This window comes from Fulmarus glacialis, unplaced genomic scaffold, assembly GCF_000690835.1.
Source record: "Fulmarus glacialis isolate BGI_N327 unplaced genomic scaffold, ASM69083v1 scaffold9685, whole genome shotgun sequence".
NCBI classification, from domain to species: domain Eukaryota; kingdom Metazoa; phylum Chordata; class Aves; order Procellariiformes; family Procellariidae; genus Fulmarus; species Fulmarus glacialis.
In genome coordinates this window covers 73,911-98,477 of record NW_009212341.1, presented here as the reverse complement: position 1 = coordinate 98,477, position 24,567 = coordinate 73,911, and the positions used below count along the sequence as shown (strand labels likewise).

The window sequence follows — 24,567 nt, the reverse complement described above, 5'->3', positions numbered from 1 at the left end:
ATAGGTACGCATTTCTTTCATCTCAATGGTCTGAAGTTTCACGTTCATTTTAAAAATTCAGCTAAAATAAAGTTATCTGACTTTCTGCAGAAAAACGTAGGCACAACAGAAGCCTCCTCCCAAATACTAATTAAGTCATTTCAGTAATTGGCTATTTATTAAATACCGAATTTAACTTCCTACCCTATTTCTGTACATTTCAGTTTACTTACTGATATTTAGTAGTCTGGATTTCCTAGTTATTTTTTGTCACTGTCATTTGTTACACATAAATGCACTTTCTGTACCAAGTGCTTCTCACCTGACAGCAGAAGCACCACGTAGTAGGATAACAGATGATGCACAGGGTGAATACATGATTATCTCTTCCTCTAAACTGGAGTTTGGCATTAGGGAACTATCTAAGGACCCACTAAGTGTACTTGCCAAGTAATTTAATTTCATGGTATGTGGTCCCACATCCCAGAAGATCTAGAATAGCGGGACTGGGTAATTCAATTACATAATATTGCAGGTTTCATTTGGATTCATTCTTTCAAAGCAATGAATTCTTCTTCTCTGCTGTAAAAGTTTGAAGTCTTAGAAAACTTGGTTGTAAGCTTAATGCATGGGTGCGATCACAGGGAAGGTTTGGTTTCCAACCTGTTTTTAAAGACTGAAGATGCTTGCAGGAATCCCCAAAGCTATGTGAGATCTCCTCAACCCCTCTCTGAGCTGTGAGAGGATGGACTGTTCCTTCTTATACTAAAGTTCACACAGAAAATAAAGAGGGGGGAAGGGGAAATCTTCACTGAGGTTTTTCAGAGGATTCATGACCTCGTAGATTAGCTCCAGAATTCAAACCTAAAACTTACGTGTCCCTGGAAGCTAGCAATAGGTAAGACGCACGCTGATACCTAAAGCAGCCCTCCCTAGCTGCAGTTGTTCCACATCCTCCCTTTAAGGGTTGTATTACCACACCTTAATGATCCCCACTGGGCTGGAATGGGAAACGATGGCATACCTCAGCAAGGAGCCCAAGCTATCAATGTGTGCTGATGAGAGAGAATGCGATTTAGTGGTAAGCGCTCTGCTTCTGACTGTTACAAGTCCAACTCTCTCATTTAAAAAAAAAAACCTGTAAAGACCACGATGCAATCCCTAAAACAATGTAAGCTCACCTATATGGAGTGACGCATCAGGAAATTTGCTCATGCTTCCAAATGCTTGCTTTTCAGTGTTCCTCTGTGTTCCGCTATGCTGCTGTGATCTGCTCCACATTTATGTCTCAAGCTTTATCTCCCTGGCCACGTGGCTCTGGTCTCCTATAATCCCCTTTGCTCACAGCCAGCCAGTGCCAGTCAGAACATTTTCGTGAGTACTGCTGACTTGGTACCCACTTTTTCTCCTTTCAGATATTGAGACTGCCAGTGACATTGCCTTGTACTCAGGCCTGGGAGCAGCAGTCATTGCTGTAGCTGTGCTGGTGGTTGGCGTTACCCTTTACAGACGGAGTCAGAGTGAGTACGGCGTGGATGTGATTGATTCATCTGCACTGACAGGAGGCTTCCAGACATTTAATTTTAAAACAGTCAGACAAGGTTAGTGCTGTGATTTCATTTTCTTCTCTCCAGAGCTCCTACTGCAAAGAGATACAATGACTGGCTGCGAGAGGGCATTCTAGCTTGGTGCTGAGCAGATGTGTTGAAAGCCAGGGAAGGGCAGCTGCAGTACATGCAACAGGATCTGGTGGTTAGAACTGTCTCTTACTGTCTCTGCTACTGACCTGTCACAGCAACTTGGACAAATACATAATCTTGCTTGACCACATTCTAAGTGCTGTAGAAATACTGTCACTAGCTTCTATGCTGACATTTGTGACTTACAAAAAGCCCAAACAAACCAAAACAAATAAACCACACCAAAACAAACCCAGAAAGCATGTCCTTCCTATTCAGTTACAGATCTTCTATTTTCTTTACTCTAATAAAAGTGATTAGTTTTTTACTACTAATTTGAGAAACCAAACTTTAAGTATTTTTATAAGCTGCTGTTAGCATGCAAACATCCGCATTCTGAGGTCTGTGACAAATAATGTGTGTAAACATGTATTGATTTAAAAAAAAAAAAAAAAAACAACAAACTTCAGAAAGCCACCAATACAATAAAATATGGAAGAAATATTTACTTTTACTAAAAGCAGCACTTAGATGCTTTCTGGAATATTATTTCCTTTGGACAGAAAGGTGGGGAGGAATAGAAATGGTGATTACTTTAAAATAGTACGTTTCTTTAATTCTGTACTGACATTCTAACATAGAGATCTGCCTTATTGTGGGTAGGTGGGTGTGTTGGTGGGGTGTGAAAGTATCCCCATGTCTCTTCTCTTTCTCGGAAAAGTGAAATATGTTGCAGAGTTTGGGGGTGGGGGGTTTGTGTTGTTGTTTTTACAGTTACTGTATTTTCTGTGAGACATTCCTCACCAAGCATAAGTTGCAAGAAACTGGAAAAAGGGTGTGGTAGACAAGGATGTTTGAAGGATGTTTACTTATTCATTTAAAAATCTAAGCCTTTAATTAGCATTATGTAATTCTCAATGACTGTCTCAAATAGTAACTTTTTCCTTTATTGTTCGGTTTGCCATGAAAGTCTTGTTTTGAGTCTGGGGAATTGTTTCTTTGACTTAGTATTTCAAAAACATAGTTCTGGACACTCTGAAAATATCTGAGTGTGCCAATTTCTCTTATGCCAGGATGCTGTTAGTTCAGTTTCATTTACTTTGGGTTCTCTGTCTTTGGGTGTTTTAAATAAGAGCATTTGTAAACTAAACAATTCAGCTGAAAAAAAGGCCAGTTCTCTGTTCAATTTGCTAAGAAAAGAGAGCACAATACTGACATATGGACAATGGATTAGAGTGATCCGAATTTTATTCTTTGGAGAAATGTATTTATAACGTTAGCAACCCAACCTGCAGTCCCTTGAAGTGATCAAATTTTCAAGAATGCAGTAAAGATAATTTCCAGAAAATTAGTTACTTCAGAAAACTTTTATTTACTAAACACCAAACAAAAAAACCCTGCAAAAACAAATAAAGACCAAACCAGCTAAAGGATTCAGGTCCTAAATCTATCCATTCCTTCTCTTTTTTTTTCAGTGTTTTTTGAGCTAAAACGCTCCTAAATGAATAACTGTAGTATTTTTCCCTATATTACTTTTGTCCCACTTTCTTTTCAACCTAGTTTCCCTCACACATGAAGCTATCGTTCCACGTAAGCTCACAGAAAAGGTCTGCAGGAAGATGTGTTTTCACCCAATGGGTTTTAATTAAGAAAAAAAAAAAAAGCCATATATACAAACTTGAATCCAAAAGAAGGAAGTTCCTTCTTGGATTCATGCCCTCTGGAGTTGCCCGAAGTGCGGAAAACATTGTGATCAAGTACCTGTCAGATCTATTGCATCATTTCATCTGTTTTTTAACATTATGTGATTTTGAGCTCTGAGAGTATCAGGAAGGAAGAGCAAGTCAAAAAGGAAATGGTGGAGAGGTCAGAAAGAGATTTCAGATTTAACATCTTCATACAGTAACTAACTCCCTGATCTGCTTCGTTCTACCAGGTAACTCCCTGCTTTTGAACTCATCCATGCAGCCTGACTTGACAGTGAGCAGAACGTACAGTGGGCCCATCTGCCTGCAGGATCCCATGGACAAGGAGCTAATGACGGAGTCGTCACTGTTCAACCCGCTGCCAGACATCAAAGTCAAAGTTCAGAGTTCATTCATGGTGTCCCTAGGGGTGACAGAGAGGGCTGAATATCATGGAAAGGCGCATTCTGGAACTTTTCCTCATGGGAATAATAGAGCTTTTAGTACAATACAGGCTAGAAATAAGGCTACATATATTCAGAACCTGTCTTCTATTTCAACAAGAAGTGAGCTGAAGACAACAGCCATTTTTGGACACCTGGGTGGCCGTTTAGTGGTTCCAAACACAGGTGGGTAGATCCTTTCTCATTAAAAGCATATAAAATAATTTTAGATTAAACTTATTTTGCCTGATGCAGTGTTCTAGAACTGAATAACAAAAAGGAAAGAAAAGAAAAAGTAGGGCCTCCCTTAATGCAAATTTTGGGAAGTAGAGCATGTTGCCCACACAGGAGATGACTGATCAGAACAAAGTTTGGGATGAGTAGTAAAGAGGCATTATGCCTATTTGAACTGTTATAAATTACTGCCTCTCTTGATGTCTTCAGCATGAAAGTCATATTAATCAAAGCTGTTGCTTACTTGGATCCTGATCCAAAAGAAGGGCTCCCCAGGAAGAAGGCTGATATTGGATCAGTATCTTACATAATGGGGTCATATTCAAAGCAGAATCTACACGCATCAACATCTGACTGCATTAACATTGTCAGGCTTCATTATGTTACTGAAGTCTGCAGCATATAACAAACAGACGTCTCTGGAGAATAGCTTCCACTCTCAATGAAAACTCTAGTGCGGCTTTCGTTAGCGTTTACTCCTGGCTTTCTGGTTTTCTCTTTCTTTTAGCTTAATGGCTTAACAGATTTCCATAGTGGGGCACTTCAAAGTCAACTGGCATTTCAAGATCGGGCTATGCACTGAAACATTGCAGTAGAGATGCTCAATTTGCATTGTTTAAGAAGCAGAGTTTGTTTTGTGACTTCAGAGTTTTGTGAGACGTATTTTAGACTTAAGAAATTGTTTGTTACATTAGCTGAAAACATATGGCACCAAATTAGAATCAAATAAAGGATGTTAAAATCATAGTCCTGCAGTATGTTGCACTACATCACTATGTTCGTATCATGCAGAATAAAATTCCTTATGTTGGATACTTTCTTTTTCAAAATGGCAGATGTAGCAGAAATAGCCAGATACCACCATTGCTAGCAAAGAGGCTATCTTTCAAATTCTGGTGATCTTTATTCATTTTAAATTCAACTTTTATTCATTTGACTAATGTGTCCAGGGTTATCTCTTAGTATCTAGTTGAACTGAATGCTTTAGAGTGTTCATCCTTCATGTTTCATAAAATGGGTACTTTAAAGGTTACCATAAAAAACGTGGTCTGTATGTACAGAAGATTGATAACAGTATATAATTCAGGGATATAATATTTAGTGTATGATCATGCACAACACATGGAATGTGTTCATTTCTTCACAGATTGTTTTTATGTTCAGGAATGAATATTTCAAAGGCAGAGGCACTAAGTCTGTTAAGCCATAAATGAAGAAGTCCCTCACACTATATATTTAGCTACTTTATATAATGATAGTTCCATCAATTAGATTATTTAAATACATATTTGGTCCGCTTGCAATTTATGTACTTCCTTCTGCCTATTTATGTAAGATCAAATTTGCTAGCCAATTGTAAGTTATAGTGCAATCACGTTACTACTTAGCTGAGGTTCTGCATTGTGTGACATATGCAAAGTAAAATCTAGTCTTCCTGTATTGAATATGCTGTACAAGAGTTTAATTTCACTGGTACCCGGTGGAAAGCATCCTTGTTAACTTCTAATTCGTACTAGTGGAGTAAAAGGAAAATCGTATCACTTGGATTCACTAGTTGTTATGTATATGAACAAAAAGGTATGGTGATTTCCATGCAAATTCAGATTAATTTGGTTAGGTAGTCTCTCCATTATGAGATTCCTTGTGATCCTAGAATTACTAGATTTGATTTCAAAGTCAGAAAGGGGCAAAGAGGTTCAAGACAAGTTTAACATGACCATGTCTTGTAAAACACGGAGCTATGTAGATGACAAGATGTGTACCACTAAGAGGCATTTTGGCAAATAAGAGTGAAAGAGTCCACAAGTGATTAAAATCTTCCATAACTGGCTTGCCCTAACCGCTTTTCAGAAACTGGCAAAGGCTCTAACTTAAAAGTTACCAAAGGTACACATGCTTTTGACTATTTTTATTATTTAAAAAAAAAAAGGAAAAGAACAATTAAATAGGGAACTCAAAAGAGATTGTTCTGTTGCTGCATCAGATAAAAGCCTGTCAGGGTAACAAGACCATCAAAATGACTGGGATTACCAACACTCTTGCTGGAAGCCTTAAGGAAACAGCTGATGGTACCTTTTGTTTCCATGAATTACTCCCTTTTGTGTAAGTGGTGAACTAGACAAAGAGTCTGCCTGTACCCAAGGATGAAGAGAAGCCTTCAGTCACATCTGGACTATGAACCCAGTGTCATTTAGTGACACAAAACAATGGAAAGTCAACTATTTAGAAGTTCTGTTGGAGCAAGAAGTTTTTAAGCATATGATTCTATATAATTCCAGGCTCTAAGACAGTTAAATATTAGTAACTATGTGGATCATATTAATAATGTATTTTCCTTTCATCTGATAATGTAATCAGAACCACTATTTCAGAGGAGAATTCTTCTGCTCTAGTAGATGGCCTTTCTAGGTCTTGTAAATCAGAGGCCAATTGTGCACTGTTCTTTACATCCAGTGCCTTTCCCGAAGGTAAGTTCTGCCTTTGCTCTTTTGTAGGAGTCAGTTTGTTGATACCACATGGAGCTATTCCTGAAGAGAGCTCGTCGGAAATCTACCTTGCCGTCACTCAAAAGGAGTCCAGGTAAGAAGTATGTAAAAAACACACACACCCCTCCAGAATCTGTGGAACTGTCTCATTTAATGCATTTCTTGTCAATGTGGTCTAAAGAGATGGAATGTGCACCATTTTCCCTGTTGCTGGTGTGACATATGCTGTATCTGTATAAATGACAGCAGAAAAGATCTTTGTGCGATGCTTCTGTGAAATCACATGGAATTATTGCAAATGCTGTTAAAGCATGGGATGCCTCAAGGAGATTGATGACTGATAAGTGCTGAATTCTGAGTCAATGATTTTATCATTTTTGATTTGCAGACTTATGTCGTGCAAGTCTACTAACAGCACAGGTGCTTTCATTAATTACTTGTTACAGAACCTTTGGGTCCATAGTCTCTCATGCAGACAACGGGTCTATCCAGGTCACCAGTTTGCCTGACCCTATGGTATGTAGGTACTGAACTGCTGTTACTTCATGACAGATGTTTGGTAGCCTAGATGATGCGAATAAGTGAATGCTCAGGACCATTTCTTAAGTTACTTTGTTTTATAAATCACCATTAAAATCTGTTCCCCAGCTGGATTTGCCAGCACCAGCTGATGAACAGTAGAAATTAAACTGCACTTTGATCCTTAGGGTGTTTTTTTTCAACATGGCGTCTGGTGGGACAGGAAGGTGATGCTTGAAATACTGGTGGTCTTTCATAAATAGGCAAGTTACTTCTCTGAGGGTCTCAAGGTTTCAGCTCTGTCTTATTTATTTCAACGGCAAGAAGGAAAAAAGGAAAACAAACAGCGGAACTATGGTTTTGGCAAATGCAGATCATTGGGTTTTTCTTATGTTGGTGCATCATGTATGTTGCAAATGTCTGTCGTACAAAAGACAGACTAGCTCGTTTCTAGATGCTTTTAAAACTTTTAAAATGTTCCATTAGATGCATGGCACTAAATTCTGTTGCCAGCTGCACATGTGGGTGTTTTCATCAATTCCACTGTAATCACTTCAATTGCTTTCATTCTGCATTAGAAAGACAATGGAATTTGGCCCAAAGTCACTTGCTTTAGAATGGATCTTCCCCTTTATTTTTATGAATAAACATGGCCAGAGAAACAGATGGTTTTAGCCATTTTATCAAAATTTAGATTTTGATAGCTGTTCCCATAAAAAGACTTCCTAGCAGCTTTCATTTTCACACAACATGGATTGTAAAGAATCAAAGTGCTCTGCACTCTCTTTAAGCCTGACAGACCACACATCAGCAGAACCCAAGTTTAGTTCAGTCTGCTTGCTTGGGTCACTCGCTAGAAACTGATCAAACCCTACAAGAGAGTAGAATCACAGAACGGGTATGTAATGGAGTGCATTCAGCAAATGAAGAGAGCTTGTTTCGTCTACGTGTAGCATTCTCACTAGACTAGTATCTGGATTCAGAGGGAAGGTAAAGCTTATGAAAAGCTAGCCATAGTGTTGAACTGTCACGATTGGTAGAATGTATTTTTCATTTTTAGACCTATGGGTTTTTTTTCTTCCCTAAGGCCATTTTTTTTGTTTGTGGTGAGTTTTTTTATGAGGTGAAAGTTTGCATTATTTAGTTTCTAAGATAAGTTTATTCTAAAGTGAAAACTTTAGAGAACTATTACATTTGGTTCTTGGCAAGTTCCCTATGAATTTAAGGGACTTGAGAGATACTAGGGTTTGCACTACTCTCTTAAGAGCTGAGGTGAAAAGTGGTAGAAGAGGTTGGGGTAAAAAGTGTAACCATTCATTAACTAAATAATGTGTCTAGTTGCCAGACTGAGATCTGGAGTGGCCCACAGTGCCAAGGGGAACGAGAGGAAATGGCCTCAAGTTGCGCCAAGGGAGGTTTTGATTGGACATCAAGAAAAATTTCTTTACTGAAAGAGTTGGTCAGGCCTTGGAACAGGCTGCCCAGGGAAGCGGTGGAGTCCCCATCCCTGGAGGTATTTAAAAGACGTGTAGATGAGGCGCTTAGGGACATGGTTTAGTGGGCATGGTGGTGTTGGGTTGACAGTTGGACTTGATCTTAGAGGTCTTTTCCAGCCTTAATGATTCTATGATTCAAATGCTGGGTCAGGATGCCTCAAGTTGCACATGAAGAACTAAAATGCATTTGAAGTTAAGTTCTTAAACATCTTGTCTGAAATTATAGTAGTAGAACAGGAGAGAAAAACAGGAATTTGATCTCAAGTTACTGTCTAGACAGTAAGCAATACTTAAGATACCTCTCAGATTACTACACCTTTTAGTGTTATTAATGACTAGTCGTGCTGTCTACTGTCAGCATCAAACCTCCACCTATTGCTGTAAATACTTTTCCCAATTCCTCTCCCCAGGTAAGCATTTGAGTTCGAACAGTACATTAGAAACTCCGCTGTCAGTTTGTTTTGCCCCCATTTCCTGCCTGTGTTTTCCAGGAATTTGTGTCCTTTTTCAAGTAAAATACAGGTAAATATACCCTGTCACTTAGCTTTTCCACGAGGTATTACTCAGGAAAGCCTGTCACCATCATTCTGGCTTATATACTTTGTTCAGGTATATTACTCCCCTCCCGCCCCGGTTTAAGAAACATTGATGTTACCCTTAAAAGATTGTCAGCAAACACAGAACATTCAAAAATCTTGTGCTCAGCCTTTGACTTGCGCTACTAGACTCTGGTATGTATCATTTAAGGCTTTGTTTTCATTACCACTAAGTATATTTCACCTTCTTCACTTACTGTTTACAATGGGTTTTCTTTATTTTGTGATTCTGTCAAATGTAGTTAGAGTCAGTCTAGTGCCTGGATGAGACTTCTCAGGAATATACTCATATTGCAGGCCACAGAAACAGCAATTTACATCTTTTTTACAGCACTGTTCACCTTGGCATCCCTCCCCTTTTCTAGGCTAGATAGAGCTCTACTGCTGCAGGTAGGCCTCTGCGACTAAACAAAACTTCTCACCTTCTGCTGTCACTAAAGGTATGTAATGGTGGCTTTAAAGAAAAAAATCATTAAAGCCAGTCTTTCCCCATTTAAAACCTAGAGGAACATCTAGGTACCTGACATCAACTTCTATAGTGTAAGGTATTTTGTGTCCTTAAACTGTCACATGCTACTCTTCCACACTTCTGAACAACTGCGTTTCAGCAGTGACCAAAGCAATCTCTCTACTGGAGGATAAATGACTGCTAAATCTTTTGAGATTGTCAGATGAAAAGTGACAGGGATAATCAAATTTTATTTAATTGAAATAAGCTACTGAAAAGCACTCTACGCTCCCCTTTTTTGAGTTGTTACCAGAAGTCAGCTGCTACGTCTTGTGTGCATCTCTGCAAGTACAAGACCATGTTTTCATCCAGTGAAAAGTGTCCATGATACTTTAAACTCGCTGAGGAACTGGTATGTGCAGATTCTGTAACAGGGCTCTGTAACGAATGATGTTAATTCTGTAATGCGGCTTTGTTCCACTGAGGCTTTTCAGTTACATTTTCTGACCTTTTTTCCCTTGCTCTAATCTAAACTTCTCTTGAATTCATTTCTTCTATTTTTGATGTTGAGTCTTTCTGCTGCTCCTAATTCTGCATGAGGCTGGCAAATTGTAGTTTAGTAAGTGCACTGACAGAATTTATTGGTCCTACCTTCACATCCAGTCTTAAAAGCTGCAGTGAGGCACTCCAAACAATAAAGTTCTTAAATAATTGAAATTTAAAAAATTTCTTAGCTTTCTCAAACTACCCTTTCATAATTAACATTCCAAACAGAGCTAAGTGAATAATCTGTAGTGTATACTTTAATTGATTAATTTAAGGATAATTTCAGGAGACATTGGTCCCAGGTGAAATGGTTCATTGATTAAGCCTCATTTTGAGTGCTTGTGAGAGGGACAGTTTTTAGAAGTAGTAATCAAGGGCAGGTTTGTACAACTGGAGACAGGAGAGTTGGTTATAGTGTTTTACAGCAGTTCTTTCTCTTATCTCCCTCACCTTAAATATACATTCCGCTAAAAACACTGGAAAAATTGGTGGGTATATCTGAGAAGTGGAAAGAATGAGGGTGGTGAAACACTGGAAAAAGTAGCCCGGAGAGGTGGTAGATGCCCCATCCCTGGAAACATTCAAGGTCAGGTTGGATGGGGCTCTGAGCAACCTGGTCTGGCTGAAGATGTCCCTGCTCATTGCAGGGGGGTTGGACTAGATGACCTCTAAAGGTCCCTTCCAACTCAAACTGTTCTATGATTCTATGAAAGAAGAAAATAACTGCATATACAGTAAATATTTACTTACAGTAACCCACAGCAAAATGATTGCTGGAATTTTCCTTTAAGAACTAAAAGATACAGAGCTGCGTATAAATTTTAAAGCCTAGAAATATTTTTCAAAACTTAAAGTGAAATCTATTTTTATTTTTTTTCTCCTCTGGTATCTGAACTCCTTTGTGAAAACTTTCATATTCCATCTGCATCTGCTGCCATAGGTTTTTGATCATTTTCAATGAAAGATTAAGATATGTTAAAGGAAGGAAGAAAAAAAACCCCAGCTGTTTTATCTGCAAGGGTTCTGCAGAAATGAATTAAAATAGGTTAATTAAAAACAAGCAGCAAATTTTGCCTACTGTTTTCCTTTTTTGTGGGCAGAAGCAGAGGCAGTAAACCAAACTGAAGATTATCATAGGGAGATTTTTCCTTCCTTCTTCTTGAAAGTGAAATTCCATAAAGTGAGACAAAAGCAAACATTCTTTTTTTTTTTTCCCCATCAAAATACTGTATTTTTCTTCACGTAGTTGAGGCAAGATTGATGTGTCTTTCACTCATATGTACTGGGTGGAATAAACCAGACTTTTCTAGCAGCTGCAGATTGCACTGACATGCAGGGAGCCTTCTCTGTTATTGCCCAGGGGCTTCCGTGTTCTGAGGGTGGGAGGAAATGCCAGCAGTTTAGAATTAGTACCCGATTTGTACGTGTGTATGGAAGATGATAGAGAGAAGTACTAAACCACCCTGCAGAACTGCTATACAAGCACATGGTGTGTCACGCAGATATCCCTGAAGTGTAGATGATTGTTCATCTGGACAGGCACAATGCTTGGACATGGAGGAAGGGTAAAATAGCGGATTAGAGAAAGAGGATAGATTTTCTTTACTTCACAAGTTGAAGATTTATCACCATTAAAAATGAAGTAGCTTAAGTTGTAATTTCGGAATGAAACCTTGTCCACATCATATGGTAATCAGTGGAATTTAATTTAATACAAAAGTTAACCAGATCAGTAGATGCATACAAGAAGGAAGTCCTGTGTTGTTCTTGCAGAGATCTGAACTCACCATAATAGGTACGTTACGCATCTTAAATGTGTATGAGAGAACAAGGATCGTATTGTTCAGATTTATATTATTTAGGACTAGTGGGTTAGCTGCCACTTCTATTCTAATCTTCATTTAGCTATTGAGGTAGGTTGGTATGAGATATACATCAAAAGACACAGAGGAACAGAGATGATATGGGATCTGATAGAGCTATGCCGAATTCACTGTCACTTTGTAGTGGGGGAAAAAAAAAAATCCCTGTCTGTGCACTACAGATACTGTGATGAGATTATCAGCTGGTTTTGCTGTAAATTGACACAATCCTCTGTGGAATGAAAAACTCATTGTATCCTAAACAGAAATCAAACTCGGGTTTGAAAATTTTTTAGTGTCTCATCTAACTGAACAAATCAGTGATGGAACTGGTGGTCCCTCCAAAAAGACACCAAACCAAAATGTCTTAAGGACACATATATGGGCTTCACTGCATAGACCCTCTAGGATGCTTCTTGCAGCTAGAATTTCCTAAAGAATCGCTGAAGGACTACTTACAGAGAAAAAAAGCTAAGCTCAACCTTCAAACACCATAAGCATGCTTTCATGCTGGCAGAAAGTACAGGTTATTGATGTTTGTGAAATAAACAACAAAGCTATTGATTCTGGCCCAAGCGAGAATTAGAGTGAAATGTCTCTTGCCTACTTGCATAATTCTGACTTCATACTTAAGCCAGAAAGACTAAGCGGAGCTACATTGAAACAGAAATCACTATCTGCTGGTTTGTTCCCTGAACCAGAACGCCTCAAGATGCATCCCTGAAGTTAGTTACAGGCTGCAGCGAATTACAGCTAGTGAGTGGTTCTGTGCAGTTAGAAATTGTCACTTGGTTAATGGGACTGGGATGCATAAATCTCAGCACTGTTGGCTGGGAGATCTTCTTGTTTGGCTAGCCAGAGCCTGTAGGTAACTTATATGGAAGGACTCCTCACCCCTAGGCCATTGTTAACATCCCCCCCTCCCGAATTCTCCCCACCAAGGAGGCAGGTCAAGTGTATTTCTTCAAGAAAAGCAAAACAGGATTTCAGTAGATGTGACAGCAGGTCTGTGCAGATGATAGCACCAAAATACTTCAGGATTCTACTAAAGATTGCATGTCCATTCACAACAGCCTGTTCTTGAACCCCACATGCTCATCACGGAAGAGCTAGCACAAGGTCTAGTGTGTGGCTAATGTCTTTAAAATGCTAGTGCTCCACAACCACCTGCTGCCAGCATACATGCTTAAAGAGGTTTTAGAAGTGAAAAATAAATAAAAAATACATACTGCAATCCAATTAGATTGCTATGAAGGAGAGAAATGTTTGCCAGTTGTGGCAGAGTAGCTGGTCTTAGTGGGGTCTAGAAATAAGATGAGAACAGCTGGAACAAAATCATTAGAAACACTGTCACCTAGCGTGACACCAGCTTTGAACTTTCCTTTTTATAGAGGGAGCACAATACTCTGGTTACAAAGATTTTAAAATTGGAAGAAAAGGACATGTTGGAGAGAGGCAGGCTGAAAAAAACAGTTTTTAATTTTTGCTCAGCAATAGTGACTATTTGTCTTTCTTTTACTGGAAAACTTACAGACCTTTGATTTTGATGGATTTGAGGGGACAGATCTGGTTACTGATTTGCTTTACCTTGCAACAATGGGAATATTAAATACTCACATTTGGTAATGTTTCCTTTTCCTGTCTTGCCTAATAAATGGCTCAGAACTGCATGAGAGTCTTAATACCATGTCAGTTATTACACAGAAAGACTCTTGCTACTTGCAACAAGTGTGAGAGTTCATCTAATTAACTGATTTCAGATCATTTGGCATTAAATAATTCCCAGAACTCCCATATGTTTGTCCAATATGTTCTACAAGGGGAATGATTCTCTAAAAGAAATTAAACAGCTCCTTTCAGACTAGCTTGTCATTGGTCATTCACACACATCCCTGCTATTACTCTCTCTATGATGTACGCAGACAGCAATTACAGAAAGTGACCCTGGAAATCTGCCAGTGGCTGTGACCAGAGCCTACACTATTTCAGTTACTCTGGCTTTTTCTTCTTTTTTTTTTGGTTTGGTTTTTTTTTTTTTTTTTTTTTTTGTAATGAGGTGGGTGGGAGGGCACTTGGTAGACTACAATCATAGTCTCCCAGTTGTCTTTCACATCAACTTTGCTAGGCTGCTACCAGGACTCTCCTACCACTATTGACATTATTTCTTTTTGTATCTTGTATATTTGTGTTTTGTTTCATTCTTGATGCTTGAAAAATTTGAGCTATTTCTGATGGGAATCATCACCACACAACTAAAACTCTGGATTCACGTCTCCTAAGGGTGTTGTGCTGAAAACAAAAGAACCTATATTTTGCTCCCATTATTGAAGATAAATTGTCAAGCTTTGTACTGGAGGTAACATTAGCAAAATTCCACCACCACCCTCTCCATGTTTTATGCATTTGTCAGCAGGAGCCACTTGGCAAAGGATGTGTGTGTTGGGAGAGAGATAGGATAGAAATGCACCAACCAAGTTAAATAACTAAGGTTTGACTCGCTCTCCGGAAATACGCTTTTGTTACCCGCTTCCTGCAGCTGCATCGAAACAGAGATAAGGAAGTAGAATGCACCAGCCTTTGCTGAGGTGCAGCAGAGAGGAATCATATGAACTGAATAACTTACTGAAAAATAAATATGTATAAAAGTTGGCTTGAAGGTTTCTAATAATTCTGAGACATTTTTCTTTGTATTTGTAAGTAATAGGCTCGTTTCTTAAATTAGTTGGACAGAGAGGTGATTTGGAGTAACTGCTGGAAAGTTTCATTTTTTTTAAGGAAATCAAATAACCATTTGTATGGGGTAGCAGTGGTTGGTGTTAAGTGATGGCATTTTGTGAAAAACAGTATTTTCCTAGCAATGAAGGAGTTGTGAAAAACGGTTTGTTATTCATAGGCATAAGCAGAAGCAAGTAGTTTTCTGCTTGAACTGTTTGCTTAGAATAGTCATTCTGAATTCGGTTCAACAAAACACACAATCTCTAAACGTGGTAAGACTGCTGCCATTGCTGAGATGCTTTGCTGCAGCAAGGCCTGCAAGCACCCTCTGCTTTGTGCTCTCTACTCTTCCTTCCCACTCTTACGCACTCACTGTTCAAGAGGAACATGGCAGCTACAGTAGAGGCTGTGTTTGTGCTTTGATTTTTTTAGCCTAAGAATCTTACAAACACTTAGAAGCACTGAGGCTTAGGGAGCATTTATTATTATAACACTTGAAAAAGAAAAAGCAGAATTGGCCTTTTTTGTTAGCATGTTGTGTCGTCTTTTTTTTCTTTTTTTCACTCCAGTCTTCATCTCATAGATACCTGTACATGTAGTCTTTAGTAAGGGATATCACTGAAGTTGGAACTTTTCAAGTCTTTAGCAAGAATGGTATTTTTAACTGCATTTTCAGAGCACCTACTGCTACAGTTATACTGAGAATGCTACCCCCAGGTGATGTTAGATGGATGTGCAAAGTCAATTTGCAGGATTGGAATCTAATTGATTTAAGTGCAGGGCTACACATAAGTGTGCCTACATGAGAGCTACATTCACTTAAATGTATTATCCAAGTCAGCTTGGGTAACTTAGAATTTAACAGTATAGCCATGAAGCATTGGGCTCAGCATAGCTGGTATGGGATGGTTTGGTTGTTGCCATGCTGCTATTGCAAAGCGCTAAGAGCAGTGTTGTTGTTAGCTTGTGACATGGCAGTGGAAGTGGAAGAATCCTAATTTTTAAGCAAGGATTTTCCCCTTATTTATATCTTCGTTTTATTATTATATCATCTTATTTATCTCTTAGTTGAGGTTCTTCCCCTTATTTTTATCTCGGAAACACCATTTGCTTTAATTTTAAGAGTGAACTACATGTCCATTAATTTAGAAGCCAAAAATCGGGATCATACAACCCTGATGAAGGATTACAGTGTAAAAAAACCCCAAAAAACAAAAACCAAAAAACCCCAAAAAACTCCCAGCAGGACAAGATGTTTCAATTGCTGGCTTTAATGTCTAAGGAGTGAGTCTCGTCCACTTTGTCACTGGCTCTGCACACGTGTTTACTGTAAGAGGTAAGGAAAGCACATTTATGTGGGACAGGGTTAAATTTAGGTTTGAATGAAAGAGAAGATTCTTGTTAGATACTTCATCTTCATAATTTAGCAAGCAGTTAATCTAACCAAACACGTGATTACATTCAGATTAGATGAATCTCTAGACTTAAGTTATGCTGACGGGATCGCCATTGACTGTAACGTATCAACTTTGCAGAGTTCTAAATTTAAGCAAAGAAGTTCCGTCCCTGATATCTGCTATAAGTTACCTAGCTTGTTCATTCTGCAGAATATAAATGTGTTTTCAAACCAGGGAGATCACACTCAATCTGGAAAAATTTATGAGACTGTGTTTTTAAACCATAATTTGTTTTATCTTCACCACTGTGAAAATATTGTTGATGACAGTCTTTGAAGGCAGAATTAGATGGTAATACTACCAGCTGGTGCATAAAGCAAGACTTACTTGCATAGAGTAATTTTAGAGTTGGTTTTGGATTTAGCAAATTGAAATGTATTTTAAAGACCAGAATCCTAAACTGACCAGCCAATGATTTGAGTAAATGTCGCCTAATAGTTTTGTTTCATCTCCAGCTACTGTTTCTACATGAAAATTAGCACAGTAATTGGCTTGCTTATCCTTTTCTGTAACAGATGAGTGAGGTACTTAGATTTTAACTAAAATATTTTAAAATTTGCAACTAAAGTAAATTTTCACTCCTTATTAAAAAGAGCCTGACTGATGTTACGGTCTTTTCCCCCACACAAAGCCTACAGCCAGAAGGCACAGATGTTCTTCTAGGACCAGAAGTAACTTGTGGGCCCTCAGATTTGTCTGTCAGCACTCCATTTGCCTTGACGATACCACACTGCGCAGAAGTAAATTCAGAGCACTGGAATATTCACTTGAAAAAAAAGACACAGCAAGGAAAATGGGAGGTAAGTTTAGTCTTCTGCTCCCACTTAAAAGGCTGTACCTAAAGATGGAAACATGATTACTCTCATTCATGCAGGCACAGGTCAAAGATTAAGTGAGTGATAGAAACAGTCATCTTAAAGATACAATTTAAAAAAATAAGAATTTTGCATTTTGTTAAGAAGCAGTTAAACTATTTTCAGCTATTTTACCAAGATGTGCAAAAAAGAGTCAAATTTATGATCTAGCCCATGTGACATGAGAAAGTATTCATTTTCTTGGATCACTTAATAATGGAGCCAGTAGCCATTTATTTTTAAAAACATTGTTTTGATAGATCATAGCTACCAAAGAGACTCATGTCAGAACTGATCATCATATCCACGCCAGAATTTATCATGGCACAAAGAAAGTTATGGAACTGGTTAAAAATATACACTTCAAGTTTAATTTTTTTTTTAACCTAGAAGGATCTGCCTGATCTAAAAATCTTGTCTCTTTGTACATGTCATTTTAATGGGCATTCAGTGATCACCCTGTGCTCATAACCTCTGAAGGATTAGTGTACATTAAATGAAATATTTTGCTTTTTTAGTTGAAAGTGTCTTTGCTAATCCTGATTAACTGGGGAAATTAAGCTTTGTGCATTTGTGACACGGGCGTTTAATCATTTGTATCTGTCCACCTGCATTTTTTAAGCCCACTGTCCATCTTCGACTGAAACTGCTTGGTAGGCAGCAGTCTCAAACATATTAAACTTTCTGCATCATCTGCGGAGACAGCCTACTAATAATACTCCTGAAGGGATGGCTAAAGCATGAACCGAACTGTTATTCAACATTACAGAAATCCACACAGGATGGAAAGGTGCTGAATTTCCCAACTATAAGGTGTTCACTGCACATACTATTAGAACCACAGAACCCGGCAACTAGACAGAAATCCATAGTCAATCAGATTTTATTGCGCTGCTGCTGGAAGTATTTGGTTCATTGCATTGTGAGGGGAAAAAAACAGTAGTTAAAACATTCATGGATACCATAACTCACTCCATCCTTTTTCCTCCTGTAAACCACTATGTTGTTTGTTGCTCTTGTGTAAAGCATTTCAAGTTCAGCTTAGTTTTCCTACTTCAGATGCACTCAGTACTCAGTCAGCTCCATCAGTGTTGGTTACAAACACCCTGGAATTAATGAGGAGTGTAACACCAGACTGTAGACTGCTCAGATACCTCATCTAATGATGCTGTAGTGCAGAACTAAGCATGAAAGGCAAAAGAGTGAGATAGGTAGTTTTTTGATAAAGGTAAACATAACTGTAATGGATGTTCTGAAAGGAAGTCAAATACCAACTATTGTTCAACGTTTGCTTATTGACTTTAATCTTCAAGGTAATTTCTTAACTTGACATTGGGGAAAAAAAATTAGCTAGAAAGTCAAGAGCACTTGAAAAAAGATGCTAAAATTGCTTACGCAGCATTGTTATTATTATATGCTGTACACATTGAATTCTGCACAACATTTTGCCGTAAATCCTATCCTATTGCTGACTCAGGGCTAAATTGGGAGTATTTACTCATATAGGTAGTCTACTTTCTCCCCTTCCCTGAGGTCAAAATGAGTACAGAGTACGCAGACTGGCTCTCAGAAATACTTTACATTCCAGTTGGATAAAAATAAACAAATAATGTCATGACTCCTATTGTCCCGAATTTCGTTTTGCAGGAAGTGATGTCTGTGGAAGAGGAAACTACTTCTTGCTACTGCCTGTTGGATCCTTATGCCTGTCACATTCTCTTAAACAGCTTTGGAACTTATGCTCTTATTGGAGAACCGATCTCTGACTGTGCCGTTCGACAGCTGAAAGTAGCGGTTTTTGGCTGCCTGTCTTGCAATTCTCTGGATTACAATCTGAGAGTATATTGTATGGATAACACACCTTGTGCATTTCAGGTAAATGGTTTCACTTTGCTAATTTGGTTTTAGTTACTTTTCCATAGAATACTAACATTCCTTTATTCCTGAGGATAGTCCCTAGGCAACAGCAATGGTCCAGAACTCAAATGCATGAGAATACTGTATTTTTTAATGCCACTGCTGCATGACTTAGAAATAAGTCCCTTAGTTTCTCTGTGCTGTTATTTCATTTGTGGATTTACACTGCAAGACAGCCAAACTGTCTTTTCATTTTTTGCCAGGCAGATGGAAACCCAGTTTGCCCACATTCTAGACTAACCAAAAATCACGTAGCCATGGTTAACACAGCACAAAACTACAGCTGATAAGCAAAGGGTGTTAGGTTGGGCTCAGTGCCTTGGCTACTACATGGGCACAGACAGAGCTTGCTTGCCTTTTTTTTAAACAAAAATTAAATTACAATTGTGCATTTCCCCTTAAAGAAGAAACAACAACAACAAAAAACAACCACACAAAACAATCCCCAAGTTGGTGATTAAAATTAGGATGATTTTTCTACATGGTATTCCAAGACAAAACAATGAAATTCACTGGCTTTTGCAGCCTTAGTAAACTCAGAAGCTTTAACAAAATGGTTTTCTTTTGGGAACTGAAATGAAGACAGTTGTGACAGATGAATTTTTGCTTCCTTTTCCTATCATACAGAATAGAAACATGAATCTTAATGAAGCACGCACTAATGTCTATGTGCTTCTAATAAAAGCAAAGCCACTGAAAGGATTGTTAAGAACTTACAATAGCTTTGTAATTATACCCTTTATAACACTTACACAATTTGTGGGTTACCAGTATTCTTCTGGATGAGTCTGCCTGAAATTCAGAGACCCAAATTCCTTCTTAGGCATTTGTGAACACATACAAGTAGCTTTGAGTCATACATTCAGTTAATATAAACCTGTACTGTCTGATGCCTTTAGCGACTCTGCATCGGTTATGCCCTGCCTGTATGCATTTAGTATTGTGCAGCAGGTTTACAAAAAAATGTACAAAAATCTTCGGAACTTTTAAATATAGAGAAAAAAACTCCCACAAAATTGTGCAAAACAACTATGAAAGAGGCCCACAAGAGGGAAATGAGATTAATCTTATTCAGAGCTACCATTTTTTTTTTTTCACACTGCTTCATAAAGCATGGTGCAGTCTCTTTCAGCGATTCATTCATGCTGAATTTTATCTTCACTATATTAAATTTTAAAAACCCACAAAAGCCCTCACCCATAGCAGCCTGATTTGACTGTACCATCTTGTTTCTCAAATTTTTGTGACATTCAGCAAAACAGTGAAGGAGACTGGTGTATTTTTTTCTTAATGCACATTAAAGTAAGAAAGATTTCAAAGTTACTTGTTGCTTTTCTGTAGAAAATTGTTAGAAGAATAATTACCAGTTTTCCACATTCACAGAAATTAGAACAGGGTGTTTGTACATAATGAGACAAGTGTATATTTATGAAATTATACTTCCCTTAAAAGCATGCTGCATCAACTTCATGCTAGTGTAAATATTAAATGGTGAACATGGCATATACAGGGTTTTTTAGATGAAGTATTGGAGTTGGGATTACCAAGTTTTGTTTGACACTGTTAACCCTTTACAGTGCAGTCCTATATGAGATACAAAGTTCCTTGATTTTTCTCTTTGTCCCTGTGTGAAAACTTACCTTAATTTTCTAATAGATTACTTTGCCCTTTATGCAATTCCTAGTGTGTTGGGAAACTCTTGGCTCTCAAAAGATAAAAGAACCAAGTCCTTCGTATTTTGCTGTAGTCCTGCTGACGCTTGTGGAATTAAGGACCATATGCATTATGAAAGGTAGAGCAGTACTTATATAACTATGGTACATTTAAAAAAAACTCCAACACATTCAGGGAATTTTGAAAATAGTTATGAAATAAGCTACTCCCTTTGCAGTTGAAAATCAAAAACTAAAGTCTCCCTTCTTATTCCTTTTTTCATATAAACCCAGCCACCAGGAGTTAAAACAAACTGAATGCCTGTAAATTGGTTTATAATAGAAATCCATTATTATAGTTTCAGAAAGCTCTAGCAGTCATTATATTTTCAGAAGGTCACAATAATTCCAGCAGCTCTTCCAATAATAACTTTGCTACTGACAAGCACTAAACCTCTTCGATGTACAGAGATTTTATATAATTTATGTGGATAAAAAAAAGTAATTTTGAAAGACTTCTTGCTAGCTCATTTTTAAAGACTTCTGCAAGCTTTCCTTCCTCCCTACTATTTTTACTGTAACAATACAGGAATAAACATTGCGTAAGTACAGGCAGGGGTGATTTTTTTACTATTTTGTTTTAAATTCACAGAATTATATAAAAATGTAGTTCACAACAGACCTCTAGAGGGCTGTAGTACAAATTCCTGCTCAAAGTCAGCCCTTCCAAGATTGCTCAGGGTCTTGTCCAGTAATTCTGAAAATGTCCAAGAGAGGAGAAACGAAATGGAAGCATTTTGACTAATGTGTACACTTGGTGTGTTTCTTTCAGTGCTCTTTAAAGCCCTGAGAGTACTTTCTCACCAAAACTGCTGTCGACTTAATCTACAACTGAGTAGACTATTCACCAAGCATGCCTTATGTTGTCTACCTTCCTTTTAGTCCATTAAGTAAATATCTCGCTGAGCTTTGGATGTCAAGTGTTTAAGGAATACTAGAGACAACCTGTAGGAGTTTTTTATTCAAAAGCTTAATTAAAATACCAAGGATAGTTGTGTTATTCTAGAACAGAAGAAGGACTAAATTACAATGATGTCACAGTTTAACCAGTTTCCATTTTCCTCTTTGGAGGGAAATAGCTTTACCTGGAAATGGGCTGACATAGGCTTGCTTCCCTCTTCATGCTGATGTTAGAGCGCGCTCTGGGTAATGAACTGCTGGTAAACTTCTCCTTTGTAATAGTGATTCTGTGGGATGCAATAAAATGGTAACAATCAAACATGAGTAACTTTCAGTAAAAAAAACTGGCTGGCTTTAACTTGAAACCCCAAAACGTGAAGACAGCTAACTGCTGTGCTGCGATATCCTTAAAGTTTCCTTCTCAAGTACTGCGCTCCTAGTCTGAAGTTATGTGGGTATTGATACTGAGGTAGCCACCAAGAAAATTCAGTGTCACAAGTACCATCATTACGTACACGGAAATAGAGCTGACAATGCCTAACCATACTTTTAACGCCAATGGTGAAATATAAATGCCAATGCCCATCATCTGGCCCATGAGAGAAATACTCCACTGCTGTACCCTGATAATGCTGTAGGTGAACTAGGCACCTTTCATAAAGATGAATTTTCATTAGATTTGGTATTTGTTCCTAATACTGAAAAAATTCTTTCCTCCTCTGCCTTTGCAGGAGGTGGTTTCGGATGAAAGACTCCAAGGAGGACAATTACTGGAGGAACCAAAACTTTTGCATTTCAAAGGGAATACCTTCAGTCTTCAGATATCTGTCCTTGATATCCCTCCTTTCCTTTGGAGAATTAAACCATTTACTGCATGTCAGGTACTTGTCAATTTTATTTGTTTACATCTGAATTCAGAGGAAGTAAGAATTTTCACTGGTACAGTCATAACCCAAGTAAGACAACGGTCCCTTTTATTTTTGAAAGATGTGGTTTTAATCTCTTGAGTATGCCACAAAATGCATTGCCTTAAGATTTCGACAAACACAGATTTCATATATAACAGAATGCTTTAAACTTTTCATTTTACAAAAATGCAAGCTTGTACTTTTCCTCATTTCAATTACCTCCAGCGGAAGGCCTATATTCTTGTTAAAATTTATCACTCATGAAGATATTTTTCATATCTTTGTCATTCCGATTTCGATATAACTATGAATGTATGGCTGAAAAAAAAGGACATTTAAATTAAGCATTTAAATGTCCTGAGTTCAAATTACAGCACGTATATACTAAGAATTAGAATTGAGGAAGAGCAAATTATTTTTTCTGTACTACATTAATTAAAGGGCCTGTTGAAGACAGGAAAGTAAAAATCAAACAAAGGAAGAATTTCTAAGTATATTGGTTACTGGAAATTATAAGCAATGTGCTGGCACATAGAGTGGGCTGGTCTTTTAAAATACAGTGCTTAATTAGACTATATAATCTCCCTTTTCCCAGCAGCATATAGAGAGACAGTTATCTATCATTCAGCATTTTGGCAAAAAAAACCTGTTCTAAATGTATCGCCATGTTCTCCAAAAGATGAGTGTAATCGGCTCTGAAACTTATAAACCCTGATCTATATCCAGATAAATTCCTATATCATTAAGAATATAAGGATAATTTATGCAACAACTTCAGAACGGAAAGAAACCGCATCATTTTCAGCTTCATATGAAGAACTGCTTGCTTTTAAGTGTTTTGTTTATTCTACTCACTTAATTGCATTTTAAAAGACAAACTGATCAGTATTAGGATGTCCCACTACTATATCAAATACCTATCAAAACTAGTACCTTCCTGAGCAGTAAAAAAAATCATGGGAGTTTTCTCTTAATACAACAAATTTAGTTTTGCCTCAACCGTATTATAAACACAGCTCCATACTTTGATTAATTTATTGTCTCTTGATCCCTTGTCCAATCTTAGAGAATAAATCTGCATGATAGACTAAAATTCAGCCTCAAAGTACTATTTAGAAAGAGTCTGTTTTATGAAAACTGCTTCCTAATAACCATTTGATAGATTTGAACTAAATATATGTAGCATTATCTTATGTCAATCTCTTCTGACAGCTTTAGAAGGCAGACAAAACACCTTCCACAGGCCCATCCTGCAGAATGTGTTCAAGAGAAAAAAATCAGGAAAGTTTTAATTGAACTTGTCTCGCCATGGTGACTGCTTCAAGAACACCACATTACTTTGGTGAAAAATTCCCTAGACTCTTCTTGTAGCAAAACAACTTCTTTAAATAGCTCTAGTAATAGAATATAAAACTGTTCAGAGATGAACGCTTTCACTCCCCTATATTGGACACAGTAGAAATTACTGTTCATATTGTTTGCCAAGACTATTGCAGAAAGGCATTGCAACTACCTAAGGAGAAACAGACCCTAAGAACCCAAATAACAATGTGGTATGATAAATTAGAAAAACGGCCTGCAGAAAACAATACTTACCATGCTGTCTGCCAACAACTTTGCTGACAACCAAAGAAAGAGGTTTTGCTACTCTAGCCTCCATGTTTCTTTGTAGTTAAGAATTCAGAGAAGATTATTTCTGCCTGATAATTTCTGTAACATTGTTATTTCTTTGGGGCGTTACCTCCTTTGCTGGTTATGAGTCCCTGGTGCATGCAAAATTCTGAGAGTGACTCAGAGGCCTCAATTTTAGCACTTTTCTTAATGCTGTGTACAACTTCTATGAATAAATATATTGCTTATGGTATATGAAACTCAGGCATTTTTGTTCTCTGTTGGCAAGTTAATAGTCTAGAGTTTCCAGTCAAAACCCTGAACTGCAGGGTGCTGTTAAAACAAGACATGATAGCCAATGTAAATTTCTCTATATTAATCTTCACGCATTGCGAGGACCTCACTTCGCTGAATCTAATGTAAGTGGCACAGTCCAAAGTAGCTATTAAATTTATTGCTGCAAGATAAAAACAAAAAATAAAAAGTCAGATGAGGGACCCATAACCCACAGAAGAATGCT

At 37.8% G+C, this 24,567-nt stretch overlaps 1 protein-coding gene across 1 annotated transcript in view; it reads left to right on the top strand.

The window, feature by feature from the left end:
• UNC5D (unc-5 homolog D (C. elegans)) overlaps positions 1–24,567 on the top strand; it is an 84,362-nt gene that overhangs the window by 52,192 nt on the left and 7,603 nt on the right. Inside the window, exons 8-13 of the mRNA XM_009577853.1 lie at positions 1,395–1,580; positions 3,595–3,972; positions 6,516–6,600; positions 16,777–16,945; positions 18,647–18,874; positions 22,260–22,409. Coding sequence (XP_009576148.1) covers positions 1,395–1,580; positions 3,595–3,972; positions 6,516–6,600; positions 16,777–16,945; positions 18,647–18,874; positions 22,260–22,409 — 1,196 coding nt within the window. The remainder of the gene's footprint in view (positions 1–1,394; positions 1,581–3,594; positions 3,973–6,515; positions 6,601–16,776; positions 16,946–18,646; positions 18,875–22,259; positions 22,410–24,567) is intronic.